This window comes from Rattus norvegicus, chromosome 13, assembly GCF_036323735.1.
Source record: "Rattus norvegicus strain BN/NHsdMcwi chromosome 13, GRCr8, whole genome shotgun sequence".
In the NCBI taxonomy this organism is placed as follows: domain Eukaryota; kingdom Metazoa; phylum Chordata; class Mammalia; order Rodentia; family Muridae; genus Rattus; species Rattus norvegicus.
The window spans coordinates 67,864,091-67,886,707 of NC_086031.1; the positions used below are offsets into that span (position 1 = coordinate 67,864,091).

The 22,617-nt window shown below is 46.0% G+C and overlaps 1 protein-coding gene across 2 annotated transcripts in view; it reads right to left on the bottom strand.

The window, feature by feature from the left end:
* The window catches only part of Lamc2 (laminin subunit gamma 2), a 59,496-nt gene that overhangs the window by 28,892 nt on the left and 7,987 nt on the right, over positions 1 to 22,617 (bottom strand). For both annotated transcript variants that reach the window (NM_001100640.2, XM_008769603.4), the window contains 4 exon segments: positions 651 to 787; positions 3,147 to 3,245; positions 7,465 to 7,600; positions 12,413 to 12,601. In NM_001100640.2, coding sequence (NP_001094110.1) covers positions 651 to 787; positions 3,147 to 3,245; positions 7,465 to 7,600; positions 12,413 to 12,601 — 561 coding nt within the window.

Genomic DNA, 22,617 nt, shown 5'->3' on the forward strand with positions numbered 1-22,617 from the left:
TGTGTTCCTTATCATGTTTATCAAAACAAGATCTGGCCTTAATGAAGTGAGGCAGAAACTCAGGCAAGCTAAAATAATATCAATTTCCAATATCTTGGTGGCACTCTGAAGCAAGGTGACTAAGGAGATCTATTAACTCAATGCGATATGATGTTATTAGCGATCGTGGATTCTGAAATATTCTCATAAACCCCTCCTCCACATGAATAAATAGATCTCTGTGGTTTTGAAATAAATATGCATGGGAAGTAGAGGGATATTAATAGCTTGTCTCTTTTTCAGTTATTTTTAAGTTATTCATAGGCTGTTCAGCTGTAATTTTTTAAGACATATGGTTTGTCTGGTCCCAACAAGGTAATGTACATTAAAAAATAATACAGGAGAGCTAGAGACGTTGCTCAGTTAGTAAGGTGTCTGCCAGCATACGTAGAGTCCTCGGTTCCACCCTGGCACGAAATTGAGCTGGGTGTGATGTCACAGCTTTGTAATTCCAGGACCTTGGAGGCGGACTAACCGGGACTTGAGAGACCATCCTGTGATTAGGGAAGCCACTGTTGTAAACACAAGTTCCAGATCTTTTTACAATGCTAAAAAAAAAAAAAAAAAAAAAAAAAAAAAAAAAAGCTAAACCCTTTGTTGAGCTACTTTACCCTGATTGAAAGTTGAGGTGATTTTGTGGACACTGAAGTCAGCAGAGGTGTGGCAGCTGTCTGAATGCCCATAGCAGAAACACTGGGTGCAGCCCTCAGGGTTTGCCCTGTCCAGATGATAGTAGCCTGCTCGGCACCTGCAGCAGAATTGTAGATGTGAGCGCAGCACCATTAGCTCAAGGGAATCCCACGGCTCACTCAGCCCCTCCTACTTTCTCTCCCACTTGTCATTATTAATTCCCAGAGGGAGGAAGATGGCAAGGTTTACATATGACCCCTGCTCCAAGCCACCAGAGGGGCAATCCCAGCCCCCACCCTCACCCAAACGCACACACAACAACCGAGAGAGTTCACTATTTCTGCATTCACTAGAACCTTGGCAGTCTGGAAACTCAATTACTGACCCATCCTTGGTGATGGGAGGAGGGGGTGGGTAGTGTAGGGAGGAACATGACAGAGTTACGAAGAGTAGACCTGCCCTGAAGGGGAAGTGGGGCTCAGAAAGAAGGCTTTTACCCCAGCATCTATTCGACTGTCCCAATCCCCAAGACCCTGGAGTATTTCCTGTTGATAACCTAGTCCTGGCCCATGAAGGGAAGAGCCAGTCACAAAGATAAAAGAAATCTGGAGACTAACTCCCTAAAGCAGTCATCTGCAGGCTGCCATTCCACCCCTGGCCCCAGCACAAGCCCTCGGCAGCTTCTCTTTGGACAACTGCCAGGCAGGGCTGAGCTGTGAGGCTTCAGGAAAGAAGATTCCCATTTTCTCCACATGGGACAGGAGCAGCCCCATAGGTTCTACTCCTTGTGTCTATTCCTTCATTTAATCCCCCCTGAAGAGAATTTATGAGATAGGAATTATTTCTGACGTTCTTGAGTGAGGAGGATAAAAGGGCTGAGGTAGGATTCGAACCCACAGAGAGGGAAGGACGAAGGAGGGAAAGGAGCCCGTGCAATTGAAAGAGACGAAGGAGGGAAAGGAGCCCGTGCAATTGAAAGAGGACTTCAGGATGCTGTGGGATGACGAACGATGAAGAGAAGCAAGGATGAGCGTCATGTCACCCAGCGATGGTCACGCCTGTGGACCACTGATGCCATTGGGATACAGTATTTTTGGCAGAGATTTACTAATTGTGGTGATGGCAATTGTTGCTTTGTGTAGCTGCCTATTTTGTTTCATAGTCTAGAATCAAAAAGGCTTCCAAAGTCAGGTTTAGTGACACATGTCTGTAATCCCAGTACCTGGGAAATAGAGGCAGGAAGATCAGATGTTCAAGACATCTGCTATTGTAGCAAGTTCTAAATAAATAAGGCTTCCCAACAGGAAGTATAATCCTAGCATTTGGGAGGATGAGGCAGGAGGATTGCTATGACTTCAAGGCCAGCTTGGCTAACATAAAGAGTTCCAGGTCCAGCCTCTGTTACAGAGTAACACTCTGTGTCAACATGCAAATCGTGTGTGTGTCTGTGTGTGTGTTTGTGTGTCTGGGTGTGTGTGTCTCTGTGTGTGTCTGGGTGTGTCTGTGTGTCTGTGTGTGTGTCTGTGTGTGTCTGAGTTTCCCAGGAGGGACCCTCTGAAAGAGCAGCAAGTACTCTTAACTGATGAGCCATCTCTCCAGTGTGCCTCCCCCGACAATGTACACAAAGACTTTTAAAACATGACTGCTTTCTTAACATTCAAGCTATTTATTTATAACTCTTTCTTCAACAGGAAAGAAAAAAAAACCTGAAAAGACAGGCTAGGAATGAATTCTTCACTTCCTTCACCCAGGTAGAAGTGTTTGGCAGGGTGCCAGGAAAATGCTTGCTTTCTTCTAAGGAATTGGGAAAGAGGCTTTGAGCTGTGAGGCCACCCTCACAGCCCCTCCGCTCACAGCCATCTCAGGGGACAGAAGACTTTAGTCAGAACACAATTTGAACTCAAGGGATGTCCTAAGGCAGCAGCTGAAGGCTAATGGCTCCTTGATGCTTCACCTGCCCCAACATGGCTCATGCCCATAGGGCTCTGACGTGCTGCCCCAGTTCATGTGTGTGCGTGTAACTACCGTCCCCTCCCTGGGGCGGTTCCTTTTCAGTACACAATGGTTATGTATGGCCATACGCTGCCATAGTCCCTGTCACAAGAATTTTCCTCAGTGTGTTTAATTAGGTCAGGCGTTTCCCAAGACCCATTCCAGTCACATGATCTCATTTGTGCACACTACCTTGCATCCAAGCACCTGGGAGTCCCAGCCAGATGCCAATGGGACTCTCTGGGGCCCTCAACCTTTGTCACCAGAAAAATAGACAGAAGGGACCCAAAACAGAGGATGGGCCACGATGAATGTTGTTTTGTTTTGTTTTGTTTGTTTTTTTAAGATCAGCTTTGAGGACAGGGAGAAAGAAGTCCTCGGCATTTGTTCAGAATCCATTTTCCATAATTGCTCTTGGTGGACTCGTTCTTAAATGCCAGGTGCCAGAGCACTGTCCCCCAAGCCCTCAGGGGGTTCACACAGACCTGTCACAGCGTTCTCCAGTGACGGCTGGTTTGCACACACATCGGCCAGAATCACAGGGTCCAGAGATGCCGGCTGGGTCACAGTCACACTTGGAATCTCTAAGCAAACAAAAGGAGGAAGAAGTTAGGAACCGGTTCCCAGCATTTCACAGTCGTACATGCAAAAAGTCAGCTGCCTGAGAAAGCCGCATCCTGATCATGCCCTTCTTCTGGGGACTTCTCTCAGCAGTCACATCCATGCTGAATTCTTCTCACCTTTAATGTCATGTTTATTTAAGCCAGTGGGGCAGTGGCTGGTGAACCCTTGGCTACCTTCCTCAGAAGAGAAGAGCGTACCCAAGGGCAGGCCAAGATGGTTACTAGATGGTTTAGTTCGGTTGACTAAACAGTTTAGTCTTTTTAAAAAATAAATCCATAATTTATTTCTAATGTCTTTTAGGATGGTGGAGTCCCTGTAACCTGCCATTGCAGAATGTTCAGCTCTTCCACTTGGTAAGGCCTCTACTGAGATATAACTCACATACTATGAATTCACCCACATGCGGTGGACAGTTCAGTGGTGTGTAATCAGTCCTCGGAAGTCGTATGACCCTTATCACAAAGAACAGATCTCAAACATAAGAGATCTAAAGGCTCCTAAAAAGAGCCAAGCCACGACCTCCCTTTACTCCCAGCCGGATGTGGTCACTGATGTACTTCCTCTCTCACTAGATTTGCCTCCTCTGGATATTTCTTATCATTGAAATCATACCATGTGTGGCCATTTGTGACGGGCTTATTTCATATAGCGTACGTTTTCAAGGTCTGCCCACGTCCTATCATGGAGTATATATCCTCCTGATGGCATTTCGGTGGCTTTTGTTTGCCGTGGTGGTAAGACCGAAGGCATTGGAGCTGTCACCTGACCCTGACACTGTCTCCCTGTCTCAGGACTCTGGTTTCCATCACTCTTTTTGGTACGCGCTCATGTCTCTACCTCATCAGCCTAAAACCAAAGCTGCTAGCCCTTCTCTAGAAATAAAACTCTGCTCAAAGGCCTCAGAGTGGAGAAAGCATGAACAATGTTCCCCTCTGGCTGTCCTATGACCCCGTCCAATCCTGCCCAAACCTGAAGCTTGCTGGACTCCTTCCCCTTCACATTCCCCATCCAGTCAATACTAGATCTAACTAGGCTCACATCCAGAATCCCTTTCCAGTCTTCGTCTTTCATTCCTCCATAGTACTTATCCAGATCAACCAGAAAACACGTTCTCAGTGCTAAGAACCAGGGACTCAACAAGAAATAGGAAGCTTCCTTGACTCTTGGGGTTTCAAGGTAGGGCAGATACAGAAGCAACAAGGCAGTGGTGTATAATAGCAGCCATGTTGAAACTTCCCATAGTGCCTCTTCCCCTTCCTCAACTCCAGGCGCTGAACCCAGCCGTGAACAAGACAACGCCCTGGTGAGAGGGAAAACCAAATGCTGATAGCAAGTGAGAGAACCAAAAGAAAAGTAGATTCACATGTGCACGGTGGGAAAAGAAGGGTGGGCCCTGGGGCGGGGGGGAGGGGCGGGGGTGATGTGAAGCACGGAGCCTCCTGAACAGCTTTGTAGGAAAAGGAATGAACGCTACACACTATTACTTCAAAGCAGGGGTTGTGGCTAGAGTGTGGGAACCAGGAAAGCCAGGAGAAACTGATCTAAAAGGCCAGGGGAGGCTGGAAGAGTAATCTATGCAAAGGCCCAGAGGAAAGAAAATCCAGACAATGGCTAGGAAGTGTCAGTAAGGCAAAAGGCCGAGAGGATGTGCCTGTCTGGGCAAGGCACAGAAATAGGGGGTGTCGTAAATAAGGGTGTCATAAATAGGGGTGTCAGAGAAACAGTGTTATCAAGCACACTCTAATTTCATATAATTTTTCTCTGGAGTTTAAAGAATTTTGTAGCTATAAGGTTTTATAGGTAATTAGAATCTTTTTCCTTTCCATGAATCTACAGCTTAACATCACCAAAGCTTGAGGGCTGCAATCTGATGGTCTGTCTCCAGAGTCAGAATTAGCATTTCCCACTGCTGGAAACAGTCGGCCAGGGGCATGCATTTCTCATTATTCGTGCTGGACCCAGAATCAGACTTCAGGAACCAAACAAAACAGAGTGGACTTGCGGATAATGAGTCTCCATCTTTTTATACTATCCATGTCCCCAAACCAGGATCCTCATAGTGAAGGGCCAAACCAGAGAGAAGGAGAAATAGGAGATTTTAAACTGGGTTATGGAAACTCATACCTATAATCCCAGCTCTGTGGAGGCTGAGGCAGGGAATCATTTAAGGCCAGCCTGAGCTACACAGCAAGACCCTGTCTCAAAACAAAAACAATAAAACACACAACACTAAAAAAAAAAAGAAAGAAAGAAAGAAAGGAAAAAGAAACCAAACGAAAAGCAAAAGCAAGGAACAAACAAAAACCAGGGAGAAAGGAGAAGAATACACTGACTGCTCTTAACCACTGAGCCACCTCTCTAGCCCTGATCAACAATATTTCAATACCAGCAAACAGCCAGTGAGCCACTGGCCAGAATTCTATCTGGACTTTGCTCCTGGCTAGCATGCCAAGTTATTACCAAATCAAGCTTGTTTGGCCCACCATGCAGTAGGACGATCATTTGAAAGACAAGTCTTGCAAAAGAGTTTATTCAGGATGTAGCCACATGTGGAAATGAGTCTGGAGATATTTATGGGCTGAGGTATGAGGACAGGCTGGAAGTCAGTCAGTGGTCTGAATGTTTGCAACTGTCACCATCACAACCCTACGTCAGAGGTATTATCTCTTCCTCCAACAGACGATGCTTAAGAGTGACTCAGGAAAGTACCTAAGAGCGGCAAAGTCTGGAAAAGCAATAATTAAGAGCAGGCTAAACTTAGAAAATTAATAAGAGCTGATTACGTTTTGAAAAGTAGTAACCAAGCAGGTTAAGTCTAGAAAAGCAACAACCAGGGGCTTGCTAAGTCAAGAAAGTAATGAGAGCAGGTTAAGTCTAGGGTTCCTCATTACCAGTAACATTGGGCAGGCTGCCAATGTCAGCAGATGAAGCAGGTTAAGCCCAGAAGGTTTAGTTAACTTTTCCCTTGGTCTCAGAAACTCCTCTGCCAATACCTTTCTGGTGAATTATTCACCACCAAGCTCCCTCTGCTACCCCTTAGCTCCGTATCTCTGTGATTGCTATGTGATGTAAAGTGTACACTGGAGGAAGGCAGTCTGAATCTTCCTTCAACAACAACAACAACAAAAAGACTGTGAGGATAGAAAGCAGACGTTTCAAACAAAAGGACTTGATGATCAAGCAGGAAAAACTTCTATACCAGGTTTCTGAGGTCCGATGGGTCCCTGGTTGGAACATGGAAGGCTCTGTGTCCTTCCTAGATCACTAAGGCAAGCCAAGCATGTGCATCCAGGTGCCAAATCTTTGGCTTTCTGAACCAGGTCCTTTCCTTCGTCACCAGTAACACTGGCGTTTACATTTTTCATGGTTTAAACAGCTCCTTGTCAAGATGAGTGTAATGATAATCCCAGTTGTATACAGTGTTTGTACAATGATAAAATTAGACAGCCCCACATGAAGAAGTCACAAAAGTATTTGTCACCCTGTGGACGTTATTATTCTCTAGGTAACGGTGATGGTGGAGTAAGGATGCTATGACAGCTAATCTTGGTTGTCAGCTTACACCTAGGAAGAATTTTCTCCATTGAGAATGGCTTGTGGGCCAGTCTATGGGGCCTTTTCTTGATACCTCATTAGTGTAGGAGAGCCTCATCCACATGAGGCAATACCATTCCTGGGCAGGGGGGTCTGAACTGTGTAAGAAAGGGAGCTGGGGCTGGAGAGATGGCTCAATGGTTAAGAGCACTGGCCGCTCTTCCAGAGGTCCTGAGTTCAAATCCCAGCAATCACATGGTGACTCACAACCATCTGTAACCGGATTTGATGCCCTCTTCTGGTGTTTCTGGTGTGTCTGAAGACAGCTACAGTGTACTCATATACATTAAATAAAATAAATAAATCTTTAAAAAGAAAGACAGAAATGAAGGGAAAGAGGGAGGGGGGAGAGAGAGAGAGAGAGAGAGAGAGAGAGAGAGAGAGAGAGAGAGAGAGAGAACACTGAACATGACCTGGAAAGTAAGCCAAGAAGCAGTCCCCCCCCCCCCAATGGTCTCTGCTTCATGTTCCTGTCCTGAGTTTCTGCCCTGACTTCCTTCAACAATGGACTGTCGTCACTTGGAAGTAGAAGACACAACAACCCCTTTCTTCCCCGCTTGTTGTTCAACTAAGGCAGATGCTTACAGTTGCCTCTGGTCTCGGGTACATCCAGCATCGGTGAGCATATGGAAGCCTGGCTGACATCGGTCACACCTCTGTCCTACCACACCTGGCTTACACCTGCATTGTCCAGAGTTGTCACATCCAGCACCGAGGGAACCTGTGACCCACAAGGCGGGGAGAGGGAGAGAAGAAAATTAAAAATTTGTAAGGCATTTTTAAAAAAAAAATGACCGCCTCCTCATGGGAGCTGCAGACACACTAAGTGACGTGTACATCCACTGCTTTTAACAAGGAGTCCATGCCCTTTAAATCTCTACTTGGTATGGGACATTCTGACAACTGAAGATGCTTCACAAAAAGAAGTGGGGGGGTGACTCACAGAAACATTTTTATTTACACATTTGCTCTGGCTTGACGTTAGGGAACACACAGTGCTTTCTTTTTCTTTCTTTCTTCTTCTTTTAAATCCCATTAATAGGGTGTGTAATGCCTCTAAACCCCTGGAGGCTGCAGTAGAATGAGCAGGCAAGTTCAGTTAGCCTGGTCTACATGGTGAGCTCCAAACTTGTTCAAGCCTTTGAAAACTCAAGGAGGAAAAAAAAAGCCAATGACAGCATGTTAGAATGCATGGCTTTCTCCCTTGTATCCAGCAACCAAAGGCCACTTTTAAGGGCCAATACTCAACTTGTGTGTGTTTGTGAATGCAGGCCTGCATGTGGAGGCCCGAGGACCATCTCCAGTGTATCCTCCACCATTTTCCCCACCAAGGCCGGGTCTTTAATTGGCCTGTTCAGGATCCACCTGCCCCTGCCTCCCCAGCACCATGACTACAAGTGGGTGGCACCACTCCCAGCTCTTTTTCACATGGCTTCTAAAGACCAAACGGAGACCCTGACAGAAGTTCACTGACTGAGCTATCTCCTCTGCCCCGATGGCATGATATATTTTTTTAAGTACACACGAAAACCCCTTAACCAAGAGTGTGTTCACTAACCAGCAGAAGCAGAAAACTTCATTTATGGAACATCTCCTGGTGTCTCGGCCACTGCCTTACAGTGTCCTGTTCATTTTTTCCAACAATGTATATTCACTATGTACATTGATGGGTTTAATAATGATGTTTTTGAGATAGGATCTCCTGTATATAAGGCTTGCTTACAATTCAGTGCATCTCCAAGAATGGCCTTGGATACCAGATCCTCCTGCACCTCCCAAATGCTAGGGTTACAGGTGTGCTCCACCACACCCGGTGTATGCAGTGCTCGGGATTGAACCAAGGACCTCAAGCATGCTAGGCAATCACCCTACCAACTGAGCCCCAGCTTATAATGACATTTGGTTCAGAAACATTGTGCCTTTGACTGTATTAACTTCCCCACTACACCCACCTGCCTGCCCCAGTTCTTCCCTTCCAGTACTCTGCTCCCCCTCCTCCCAGATAGTCCTCCTCCTATTCTCATTTCATCCACATGTCTACATGCATGTATAACCTAGGTTCCACATATGAGAGAAAACATAATACTCCTCTTTCTGTGTCTTTCTTATTACAGTTAATATGAGCTCCAGTTCCACCCATCTTCCTGTAAATGACCTAAGCTCCCTCCTATCTGTGCTAAATAAAACTCCACTGTGTACATGAACCACAGGACACCCAGGCTTGTCTCAGAGATTAGCTTCTGTGCACAGTATTGCAATGACTCAGTTTCCCATGGGCATGGTCTTAAGTGTAAATGGGTCCTCTGAGGTCACGTGTAGGTAACAGCAAAGAAAGGCTCAGGCTAGGGGGAGCAAACATTTGACCACTCCCAGCACAGGCCTGCCTACCACCCCATCTTCCCTCACCTAAACCATATGAGCGAGCCCCTCCCCTCTCTGCCTCTCCACACGCCAGCCTCTACCCAGAGGAAGATAGAGAACATTCGCTGAGGACTATGCAGGGGTCCCATAGCTGATATCCTGTATATCAGGTATTTACACTACGATCCAAACGGTAGCAAAACTACAGTTATGAAGCAGTAACAAAATAATTTTATGGTTGGGGGGGGGGGGTCACCACAACATGAGGAACTGCATTGAAGGGCTGCAGTGTTAGGAAGGTTGAGAGGTTAGAAGAAGCTGGAAGACAAACGATCACAGCCTTGAGTTCAATGGATCTCAATTCAAATACCAGGCTCCTCTAGCCGCATGCCTCTGGGAAAACTGCTTACACATGATTTCTTTTAAGTGTGCACGAAAACATGCCTCTCCAGGCTATTGTAAGACTAAGAGCTAATATGTTACGAGGTGCCTAAGCCAGTGCCTCACATACAGTGGGCACTTAAAAATATAAACACTACACTAATAGATTATTACAGTGTTAAGAGTTTGGTAGTAATTTACCCCTCAGGCATTCATCAGGCCTTCGAGGTTGGCATGGGACTGTTTGATATCTCTAAATGCAAACATGACTAATTTAATTCACATTCTAGAACTTCTAAAACAACAGCACTGGGGTTTAAAAGCACCTCGCTAGGATGAAAACGTCTACATCGTAAGCAGGGCTCTGGGCTTTAAAGAATAGACAGGGAATGGCTTCCCTGGTTCAGGTTTGTGTCTCAGGGCTCGAGGAGATAATCTCTTGTGCATCTGGGGATGCAGAGGGTGTCAAAAAGTGATTAATATTTAAAATGAAGCCAAGAAAATTTCCAAGAGAATCTTGTCCCTCCCTCCCTTCTCTCCATGTCTCTCTCCGTGTGTGTGTGCGCGTGTGTTCGTGTGTTTGTGTGTGCGCGCGCGCGTGTGCGCTGGGGATATAGTTCCTAATACACTCCTTGCTCAGCATGTGCAAGGCTCTGGATTCAAGCCTCAACATTGTATGAACACACATACAGGCAGACATGCATATAAAATTAATTTAAAGATGTTTTAAATAATAACCAAATATGCTAATCTGAGTAATACTGTTATAGATATGTAAAAAAAATAAAGTAATGAAGGAGGAGAACAAGCCTGGTGATACTGATGGCCACACACCCCAAGAATGTGGGTGTCATCAAGGGATCAAGGAAGACACCCAGTGAGTTCTGGCCTCCACACCATGTACACTAACCTGTATACACCTATGCCTACATACATAAGACATACGTACCCCCACATAGACATACCACATCTGTACACACCTGTACACTACACGTGTGCAAAATAATAAGCTCACTTCTAAACTTAGGAGAAATCGGTATGAAGGCCAAACCGTTCTGAGCGTCAGTCAGCTTCATTTACCGAATGAGACTTGGTGGCTTGGCCTTTTTTTTCTTTCTTTCTTTCTTTCTTTCTTTCTTTCTTTCTTTCTTTTTTTTTCTTTTTTAAGACTTTTTTTTTTAAACTGCTATTCTGAATTCTTTCAAATAATCACTTGAAAATGGAAATAATATTGTGGGTTAACGAAACACGTAGCTAAACAGACTGGTTTCAGACCACATCATAACAGCAAACCCAGGTGAACCTGGGACTGACCCCAGATCTTTATTACCCCAGGTCGTTCCAGTTCTCCAGAAGGTTCCTGATGTTACTCCACTAACGACTCATCTCGGACACCCAAAAGCCTGTTCAGTTTCAGATTCTTCCAGCTGCGGCTGTGACTCGGTTCTACAAAGCTACTACGCTAAGGCAGAACCACGCTGCGTCTTTACCCTTTAAGTGTGCATCATGTTATATGCTCCTAAACGCTTTCCAACAAGGAGAAGCACCAAATGCCAGGAAAGATAACAGACTAACGAGGTACCAATAAAAACCTCAGTATAGCTATAGATCTCCGCCTCTCTGATGTGTTTGCTAACATATGACACTGCCTACCCATGATGAACACCACCCAATGTGCACAACAGACACACTGGAGAAGATGCTGAAAACCAGTAATATAGATAGATAGACGATAGATAGACGATAGATAGATGATAGATAGATAGATAGATAGATAGATAGATAGATAGATTAGATAGATGGTTGATAGGTGATTGATGATAGATAGATAGATTAGATAGATGATTGATAGATGATAGGTAGGTGGATAGATAGATAGATAGACGATAGATAGATGATAGATGGGTGGATGGCTGGATGGATGTAATTCAATAATAGCTAGCTCTTCTGTGAGCCCACCTCCCAGTTAGGAGTTTCCTATCTGGTGTTTGCTCTTGGGAACATGCTGTCCTTCAGTAGTCCTTCTCTGTGGCTTTTCTGGCTGGACTTTGAATGGCCAGCACCCAGAACAACTACAGAAACACGTCCTTACAATCCGACTTTTTCTTCCTTTTTGTTTTCTGGTTTCCAAGACAGGGTCTCATGAAACCTAGGTAACTCTCTGTGTCTGAGGGTGACCATAAACTCCTGATCCTCCTGCTTCTACTTCCCAAGTGCTAGGATTATAGGCAGATGTCCCCACACCCAGCCATTCGCCCTTTCAACAGCCTGGTCAAAGCAAAGGTGGGTGTGAAGAACCATCGCTGGGAGAGCCGACCTTCCTTTGTCCCTGGATCATAGAGAAGTTAACCTACCTACCTAGAAAAGTCAACAACCTGCTCTCGGGTGTGGTAGCATTTATCTGTAATTCCAGCTACTCCTTGAGCAGGAAGATCAGGAATGTGAGGCCAGCCTAGAGAACCTAAGCTTATCTCAACATTATAAACATTCAAAGGGGGTACAGCTCAGCAGTAGAACGCTGTCCTAGCATGTACAAGGCTCTGTGTTGAACTCTCAGTACCAAAACCAAAATATATGACTCTCTGCACTAGAATTCAAACCATCTGGCCCTGATGACCCTGGCTCCTTCTGTCTCCCAGGGGTAATTGCTAAAATGACCAATGTCTGGTGGTGGGACCTGGCTTATCTCTCGGCTTGCGTGTTCCCATTCCCTCCTTTCCCCCTTCTCGCTCTCCTTCCTTCTTCCGTCCCTCAGTCTCCTCTCTCCTTCCTTCACCTTCTTCCCACCTACCTTTTGAGTGGCAGTTGCAGGGCAGGCAGCGATCTCTGTCTCGCTGCCGGTAAAACCCCTCCCTGCACCTCTCGCAGTGAACCCCGGCCGTATTGTCATTGCAGTTGAGGCAACGGAACCCATTGCCTGTCTGTCGATGGAGCTCCTGGTCAAAGACGCACTGCCTGGACTTCCCATTGCAATCACAGACTAGGGGAGAGGAAAGAGAGACACTGTCAGAAACAAAGTCAGAACCTTCCCCCGGGTGGTCATTATCATGGGCTACTACATGGTGACTTAAACTACTTAATAAAAAGAGTGATGTGGGCTATCGGGAGAATAATGAGGACTCTTGTTCCACCTAAAGGAAGCAGATGGAAATAATTGACATAGTATCTGAAACACAGTAGGCACTCAAAACATTTTAGTCGCGGTTTATAAGAAAAGGTGATGAGCCTTAAAATCCAAAGAACTGAAACACTTCTTTGAATGAATTGCCTTTCCCTCCTGGGTCTGTGGCTTCGGCTCAAACCCTGGGCTCTGTATATGCTAGGTAAGAGCTCTAACAGTCACTCAGTGGGCTACAACATGATTTGCCTTTTGCATCCTGTTTCCTCTTCTATAAATGTGGAAGGAATGGGTCAGCCTCCTGGTCCCCTTAAGAGGATCCATCGGAATAAGGGCCAGCCAGTGTCCTTGCATGAGCTCTTTTTCCTTTTTCAGAAGAAACAGGTTAAAAACAGCACTTAAGGGGGAAGAAACTTGGCCCAATATAGAGCTGAGGTCTGAAGCCAAACCTTCCCATGCTGTCTTCATTGGCCCTGTAGCCTTGTTGTATAAGGTAAACCCCTGGTGTGTGGGAAGCTGTTTTTGGAATGTCTAGAACTATGGTTTAACCAGAATGCTGGTTAAAGCCAACAAAAGTGCCCCATGTGCTGAGCAGTTGTCCTGTGCAGGCCCCGTGTCCATCTCTGAAGCCACAAAGGTACTGCCACCAATCTCATTGGCTCCCTCAATATGTAACACCAGCCCAGAGCCACTCTGTCTCTGTTAAGGTCTAGTATATGTGTGTTCATACGTTTATGAGCTCATGCTACCAAATGCATGTAGAGCACAGAGGACAACATTCGGGCGTCAGTTCTTCTCTTTCTACCATATGGGACCCAAGGATCGAACTTACGTCCTCATGCTTGGCACCAAGTACCTTTACCTACTGGTATCTTGATCCCTTGATCAAGGGTTTCTGGGACGTTACTCCTCCCATGAGTGTTTTAACCTCTCCGTTGAGGGGATGGGAAGGTGAGTGGCCAGAGCCTGTGTGCATCTTGCCAGTTGGGATTGGTGCCAATCAATGCTTTGAACTAATCCGGCCCCCTAGAATCGGGAATCTGGGTGTCCAAACGCTGAAGGTCCTTGTCCCCCAACTAGTTTTGGGTCACTCAATAACGAGCCAAAGGCCAATGGCTAAGCAGGTAGACTGAGGCGGGACCTTTAGATTTGAGCGGGCTAGGAACTGGGAGAAAGGAAGACAGAGAATCACCATGAGTCAGGGGAGAAGGATGGGATGTAAGAGCTGCAGGAGGAAGCCAACCAGCCATGTAAGAATTCAGGTAAGCGGCTACTGGCTACTTCCCGGACTGGGCCTGTGGTAGCAAGGGAAGGTTTACTGGTTTTAGGAGTGTTGGAGAGGAACATTTGCTATCAGGGGAAAGTTTAGGAGTGCCCTTTGAGCTAGTCACAGCATGTCAAAAATTAACACTCTCTCTCTCTCTCTCTCTCTCTCTCTCTCTCTCTGTCTCTCTCTGTGTCTCTCTGTGTCTCTCTCTCTGTCTCTCTCTGTCTCTGTCTCTGTCTCTCTCTCTGTGTCTCTCTCTCTGTCTCTCTCTGTGTGTCTCTCTCTGTCTCTGTCTCTCTCTGTCTCTGTGTGTGTGTGTGTCTGTGTGTTTGTGTGTTTCATGTGTGAATCTAAAGAACTCCTGGGCAGGTGCACACGTGCAACCAGCCAGGAGCCAAAGAGGTATAGCCAAGCACCCTACATGCCTGGAACTCAGAGATCCACTGCCTCTGCCTCCTGAGTGCTGGGATTAAAGGCATGCACCACCAATGACCATCCCAAACCTCACTTTTCAATCTCTTTATTTAAAAAGCAAAAAATTGCCTGTAGTACTTCAAGGCCTGAACAGCTCAGCTTGTAGCAGGGTCCTGCTCTGAGACTGGACACCTTTATTCCAGGGACAAAGACCAACATTTCATTGAGTTTACAGTGTACTGAGTTTGCTCCTGATTCAAACTGCCGGAGGTGTTTGCTTTTTGTTTTTTTCCCACGAACCACTGCCAAGTTGAGCCTTTCCCAACTACTACTGGTGAAACTGATTTTTTTTTTAAATCTCCAACAGATGTGACACACAGCTGTCGTGTGCCATGAAATTCCTACCAAGGAATGGGTATGCCCTTCACATGTGTTACGCACACCAGGCAGCTGTCCCTGTAAGGTTCTCCCACTGTGCCATCCTATGAGCCAGCACCCTTCCTGCCCCATGCTCCCAGGAGCTGTCTCTAAGTAACCACACCCTCCACTCTGCTTCTCTAACTCTGAGCATACCGGGATTTTGTTTTTGAGATGGGGTCTCATGTAGCCCAGGCTGGCCTGGAACTCGATATAAGCTGAAAATGACTGTGCACTGCTGACGCCTTTGCTCCTGTCTCCCCAGCATGGGGACAATAGGCATTTGCCACCACATCCCACAGACAGACTTGACCGGAGGATCGTGCTGGTCTTGAGGGTCTGCATTGCCTGAGAACTTGGTGACAATACTCCGGGGAGCCTTGCCTGCAGGGCTCTTTACTTGCCAGGCTGGGTTGCGGTTACACGACCTGCGTTTTATTGAGGCTCCACGCACCCACATCCGGACAACGAGAGGGATGTCATCTTGTTGCGTGTTTTGCATGCAGCTCTTCTTTCTGCCGTTGGTGTGTGCTGGAACCACGGCTTCCTCCAAATTTTTCTTAGACTTATGTCCCTAAAACCAATGACTACTCACTCTCTCAACCGGTAGGGGGAAAAATCATACTTTAAATTTTAGAATATTCTTACAACCGGGATCAGTAAAATGAACAGAATACAGCTTGTGTGAGTCTTTTTCATTCAGAGGCCGTTTCTTACTGAATAGCACCATGAGCTCACCGGTGGCCCCTCGGCACCCACCAGGCTTACTATGCCGGAGGCCCAAAGGGAAAGTGGCATTCACTTTCCAAGGACAGCGGCAAGCAGCCAGCCGGGGTGAAGGGTCACTGTAGTCATGGTTTCCATTTATGAATTTCAAAGAAAATAGAAATCTGGATTTGTGTAGGAAATCTATTGAATTTTAAATGTTTGCCCAAATAGAGTTTTTGTTTTTGTTTTTGTTTGTAAACAAAGCTGCATTAAAGGTAAAGGGCTGTACTTTGGAACTTACTTCAAACAGACAGGAAATAGGAAAATTAAAGCCCTGAGGTATCACAGAGCTAGAAGCTGGTCCATAGCGGCTTTTTAGTATTTGTGAATGAACGAATAAGTGAATGCTGTTTTGAATTTTAGGAATCCTATCACTGCATGTGGGTGTTCACACCTGTAATCGCTACACTTGGGGAGCTGAGGGAGGATCAACGGGAGTTCTTGGCCAACCTGGGCTATACAGTTCCAGGGCAGCCTGAGCAACAGAATGAGGTTCTGTTTGAAGGCAGGCAGGCAACCTAGGACTCTGGTTGGATTGGGTGTGGACATCCCTCTCCCCTAACGATTTACGTGGCAGCCTAGTTCCTTTACCTGCACACACTGTGTAAACACAGCCTTCTCCAAACAATGTACCCAGATACCCTGCCCTGCCCCTGCATCAGACCCTTCTCTGGACAGTAAGATGCTTCTCTTTCCCTACACAACCATCAAGCTAAGTCAGCTTCTATTCAAATGTATCCTCTATTCTCAGTGCATCTAGGTGTGAGGGATGGAGGGATTGCTCCAGCCGGAGTTGCGTTTGGGTGCATGCACGAGAAGGCAAACTTCATCCTCAAATGACTTTTCAGGGAAAACCCTTTATTTACCATATTATGGCAGCATATTGGGCATACATATGACTAAACTCAGGTGCATTATAGGATGGGACATACCCAATAGAAAAATGGCGATATGACCGTTACCCATCTAAATAGAAAACTGCCTGTGCTAAACCCCCTAGTAACCAACGTCCTCCTCTTGAACACCAAAAGGAAATTCCAAATCAACTCCAAACAATCAGCAGGACGTGAGTGTCTTCCCTCTCGAGTCTGAGGCTCCTCCGGTGTCTTCTAATCTCTTCTGTCGCTTTGCTTTAAATAAGTTTATATGCTACTTTTGAAGCTTTGTGTGAGCTTTGATTTCAACTCCTTGAATAAGCACCTGACCCCAACACCACCCCTGGAGACAGATGTCCGTGCGTCTACCATTTAAAGGGCTCCATCTACGCATCTGCACATGTGTGAAGAGTACAGATTGGCGGCCACTCTTCTCTTCTTCTCCATGGGAGACCAACTAAGCTCAGTCTTAGAGAAACATAGACGCCCTTAATACATTCTGAAGTAAGAGGAGATTAAAAATGTCTTTTTTATTGTTATACTTTCCTATCCCTGTGTTTAAGTGTGTTTAATCTTACGGCTGGAATTTTTTTTTCACTTTTATTTTTCAAACTTCTTGCTGTTCTCCCTAACTTTGACCCAGCTTCAAACATTGTGCAGAAACCTTCCAGCTTTCACTGGGAGTCCCTGACACACACGGACACACACACACGTGATGGCAATGCAAGTAAAACAAGTCTCAGGCGCCCTCAAGCAGCAGGCCATTTACCCTCAGTCCTTTCAGTCCTGTTCAGTCTTTCTGGACAAATGCACACGGAGCATCTAACATGCACCAGGCTACTCCAGGCTCCGGGATCCAGCAGCAAACAAAAATACATATGTCAGCCCTCAAGGGGTTTCCACGGCAGACAACCAAGATACACGAGTGACACAGCGAGAGCATATTAGGATAGTCATATTTACTAAGGAGGAATATAAAAACCAGCAGGCATAAATAAATGTAATACTGTATATATTCACTAAACACTTATCATAATTCCCATGTTTTCCAGTTTCCCCACGAGCAGGCCTGGGTCCAGGAGTCAGTGTTAAGATATCATTACGGGGGCTGGGGAGACAGCTCAGTCAGTAAAGTGCTTGTTATGCAAGCATGAAGACATGAATTTTATCCCCAGAGCCCACATTAAGAATATGGGTGTGCTGGTATACACTTGGAACCCCAGCACTGTGGAGAAGGCACAGATGGATTTCTGGGGCTCGAAGGCCAGCTGGCCTAGTCTATTCAGTGAGTCTTTGTCTAATGAGAGATCATCTCAAAAAAACAAAACAAAACAAAAACAAAACCAGCTCCTGAGGAACAATATTAGCCTCTGTTCACTACATGCATGCAAGTATACATGTACAGACGCATATGCACATGTACACACAACTTAATTATATACATATGTATATACATGCATACATACAGATAGGTAGGTAGATAGATGATAAATAGAAAGATAGGTAGGTAGAAGATAGATGATAGGTAGATAGATAGATAGATAGATAGATAGATAGATAGATAGATAGATAGTAGATAGATGATAGATACAGATATGAAACATTGTATGAGAAAACACAAAATCAGAGTTGGCAAAATGGCTCAGCAGATAAAGACACTTTGCTGTCAGGCACAACAACTCAAGTGCAGTCCTTGGAACCCACATTGTGGGAGGAGAGAAGTGACTCCTATACATTGTCCTCTGAGTTGCATGATGGGCTCTGGTGTGTGCAGGCTCCCTCCCCTGTGTCTCTTTCTCTCTCCCCCTCCCTCTCCCCCCTTCTTTCACACACACACACACACACACACACACACACACACACACACACACACACACAGATGAACCCCGGACCTAGGACTCAAAACTGCACTGTCACTATTCGACATCCCGGTCATTCCTTCTTTGCCTATCCATTCCCGCCACACCCTTTCCAAGCCACAAACACCTCTTCCGATTTCATCTGCTTCTCTGTCCCCCTCACTCCAGCTCTCCACAGCCAGCCAGGTTCTCCCCACAGACAAAGGAATGCAATTCATCAAGTTCACCTCCAGCCCTAAATAAACACCTCTGAACCGGAATCGGTTTACAGAGATTTTCGCATATTTCTGTGAGTCTAGTAAAGCGTGGGTGGCTCCCGGGTCTGAGTGCTGTACACTGCCGCTCAGCTGCTCGAGTGTGTATGAGAGTGATAACTGTAATGGCTTGGCCGCTGACCCTCAAAGTGCTCCTTAGGAGAGACCCGCCAGGCAGCCAGACTGCAGGTTAGTCTGCCCACTGCCACCCACACTCTTCAGGAGAGCAGATCAAAGGAGCTGGGAACCCTCTTTAACAATGGAGCCTGGAGCCTGGAATCCCTCTAGGCTCTTCCCAGCACTCCCACCCCTCACTAAGCATGGCCTCTGACAAGTCAGGACAGGAAGCCAGGGGGCAAAGGCTGTTTCTAAGCCTTAGACTTAGGAGAATGAAAGGAAACAAAAAATGTTTCCTAGGGCTGTACTTGGGGCGAGGAATAATCATCACTGGCGGGCATGGGTCCACCCAGTGCTCTTTTTAGACTCCCCAGGAGAAAATTTCACCTTTTAGAGCAAGCGGCTATCAGAAATCCTTCCAACTTGGCATACCTCTGATCATCAGCGCTGCAAAGAGCCTCTCTATTGTGCGCAACTTAAAAGCAAGCCCTGTGCCAGGTGTGGGGCTCAGGCCTGTAATTCCAATAATCAGGACGCTGAAGCAGGAGGACTGCTCTGAGTTAGAGGTGAGCCTGGGCTCCATAATCGAATCTGTCCCAGACACACAACAGACAACAAAACCCACACAAACAGATAATATATAGTCTCAGCTCACCAGGGTGGTCTAACCTTGGAACGGCATGTAAAGTCCCTGTGCCTGTTGGCGATTTAAAGGCAATGACAGAATGAAAATATACACACTCCTGTAAAAACCCCCGCATATTTAGCCCATGTAAGCCCTTCCTTTAACTCTCTCTCTCTTGTTCCCTGGGCCTCAACACCTAGAGCCTTGCACAAATCCCAGAACCCTGAGCCCTTTGCTGTCTCTGGCCTTCAGATCTGCCATTTCCACAGAACTGGCTGGGAGTCGGAAGAAGCACATATCAGATTACGCACTGCTCAGGACCTGCAGTGGCTTCTCTCTCTGGAAGCAAACCTCACCACGTGACCTCAGAGCTCACCACTTCCATATATAGCGCCTCTGTGGGCATCATCCAGTTCGTGTCTGGAATTTCTCTCTTGTCTCTTCCAATGGTACCTGCTCTGCCCTGTCGTTGCTAAGACAGATGGGATGGATAGACAGAGAGAGAGGTAAGAGAGCAGAACAGGAAGAGGGAGGGAGTGGAGGGAGGGGTGTGATACAGGCAGTCCAACTATAAGAAAGACATTCGGGGGCTGAAGGAGATGGCTCAGTGGGTCAGGGAGATTGCTGTCAAGCCAGAAGACCTGAGTTCAATTCACAGAACCCACATGGTGGAAAGAGAAAGACATCTCCTACAAGTTGCCCCCTGACCTCTCTACATGCTCCCCATGACAGGTACACAGCCACAGATACACACGTACACATAAAACGCACACACTGATAAAAAAAAAAGAGCAAATAATATAAAAACAGAAAAGTCAAATAAAAACCTGAACCTAGAGAGAACTCCAGAGAATTCCACAGGTCTAGGAATACACTTTGACATGTCCCAAAGTGTAGGGTCGGGGATGTATGTAGTGATGGGGGCCTGCTAGCAGACACATGAAGACCCCAAGGTTTCACCCCGGGGACTGCACAGAAGTTCCCCCAATAGAATATACATTTGTGTTGTTGTTTTTGTTTGACACTCACTGTCAAAACGGCTAATATGTCAACACAGAAGCATCCACATCGAGACGAGAAAAGACTCTAGATAGGAAGGTATTTTCAATTATAGGAAGGTCAGGCAGGCCTCTAACACCAGAGGAACTATCCCTGTCCCAGGCTTATATCTCTCCCTGGCCTATGAGACAGCAGCCATGATGGGCAGCAAGCCAAGGGTTGTGTGAAGGAGGGGCAGGCAGGGGTGTGCAGCCGGCTGACGCAGGCATGAGCTCAGAAGGCCCTGATGGGGCAGCCTGCCCTGTAAGCTGTACTACCTCAGGAGCTAGGCATCCAAGCGAGTGGCGAGTTTGAACCTGACAGCGTGTGCTGGCCAATGTTACTGAGAGCCTTGCTGCTCCCGCTGCCGGTTCAGCTGCTGGGTACAGGTCTGCACAATAAGTTACAGTGATCTCCCATGACTGAATCCAAGTAGGAACATTAAAGGTCCACACTGAGTTGTCTTCCTGATTTAGGGAAAGGTGTCTGCCTTCTGCCTCCTTTCCTGCCTCCTGGGTTGCCTTTCTGACACATCAAATCCTTCCCTGACTTTCCTCAAACCTTCTTCTCTTAGGCCCCATGTGGTTACACTATCGGGTTTCCTCCTGGCCCTTGGTCTCCACATCCGAGTCTTGTTGAACTTACCTTTTCCCAACTCCAAATGTTGGTTTCTCAAGACCCAGTCCTGAGACTGTTGACTGTTCCCTCCATAAAGCTCTCCTGATCCCACTCAAGACAAGGTTTTCATAACCACCATAGGTGTTACCTTCCCAGCACAGTTCCCCAACCCAAACCTCATCCCCAAACTCTTTAGCCATTTTCTCCACTTCTGAGCTGTGTTATTTCTTTGGCCAAAACCCACTTAAAACTAAACTCAGAAACTAGCCACGGTGGCAGACACCTAAAATCCTGGTACCAGGCAGGCTGAAGTCGGTAGAACAAGAGTTTGAGGAGCTAACCTGAGCTAAACAGTGACACCCTGTCAGCAGATAGGCAAACAAATGTCAATAATAAAACCCCGCTGCTTCAGGTCAAGTTAAACCAACCTTAGAATCCCAGAGACAACCTTCTCGGCTGCTACTAACCTGTCGCACACGTGTTTAGCCCACCAAACAGCTCAAGTGCACCCAAGTCTGTCTCCACCTTGGACATTCTCAATCCAACCCTGAGAGAATCAGGACTGACTGATTTTATGACTCCATGAAGCCTTTCTTGCTTCCTTCCACTAACTTGGCAGAAAATCTTGCCAAGATATAAATTTTCTCAACTCCTCTCTATTTAAAGCTCTTTAATGCCAACATTTTCCTCTAAGATTATAAATTAGAATTCCTTCGAGTTGCCTACAAGGACAAACATGATCTGGTTCTATATTTTTTTTTCCAGCCTAGTTTCATGAAATTCCCAACTGAGTGACTATCTGTCTGTCTGTCCATCTATCTATCTATCTATCTATCTATCTATCTATCTATCTATCTATCTATCTAATCTTGTATGTATGTATGTATGTATGTATGTATGTATGTATGTATATGTGTATCTATCTTCCCATCATCTATCTTCTATACATGTATATATGTATCTATCATATATATATTTTTTTCTATCACAATGAGGACTGAGCTTACTGGTCTACCACAGAGCCAATCTCAGTCCTTTCATTCATTCTTTTATTTTGACAGCTTCATGCACATTACCCAGGTTAGCTTTGTATTTGCTTTAATAACCCAAACAGGCCTTGAACTTGTGGTCCTTCTGCCTCACTTCCCCAAGGAGCTGGGTTCAAAGGACTTCTAACAGACTGACTTATACTGCTTTGTTGATAGCCTTCTTTCCTATGTTCCTTACAACTCTTGCTTTGTAAAGGAACACCATCATGGGAAAGAGTACCGAGTTAAGGCCAGAGCATTACACTAAACATTAGATGTTAATTTATCCTCTTAGACGCCACCCCCAACTTCAGAGTTAAAGGGCTGCTCTCCTGTAGCAAACCCTCCCCCCTTTTGGGCAACCCTTTTATAATACTGTCAAGCAAGGGATGTCTCAATAGTTCTGACTATGCCAGCTTAAAACTCAACTGAAAGAAAAGGAAAAGAGAGAGAGAGAAAATGGAATTCAACTAAATGTATGTATGTATGTATGTATGTATGCATGCATGCATGCATGTATGTATCTACTGTCATCCCCATTTCCAAGAACTCGCCTATCATGAGGTCCCGCAGGAAAAAAATTACCTGGACTGAACTT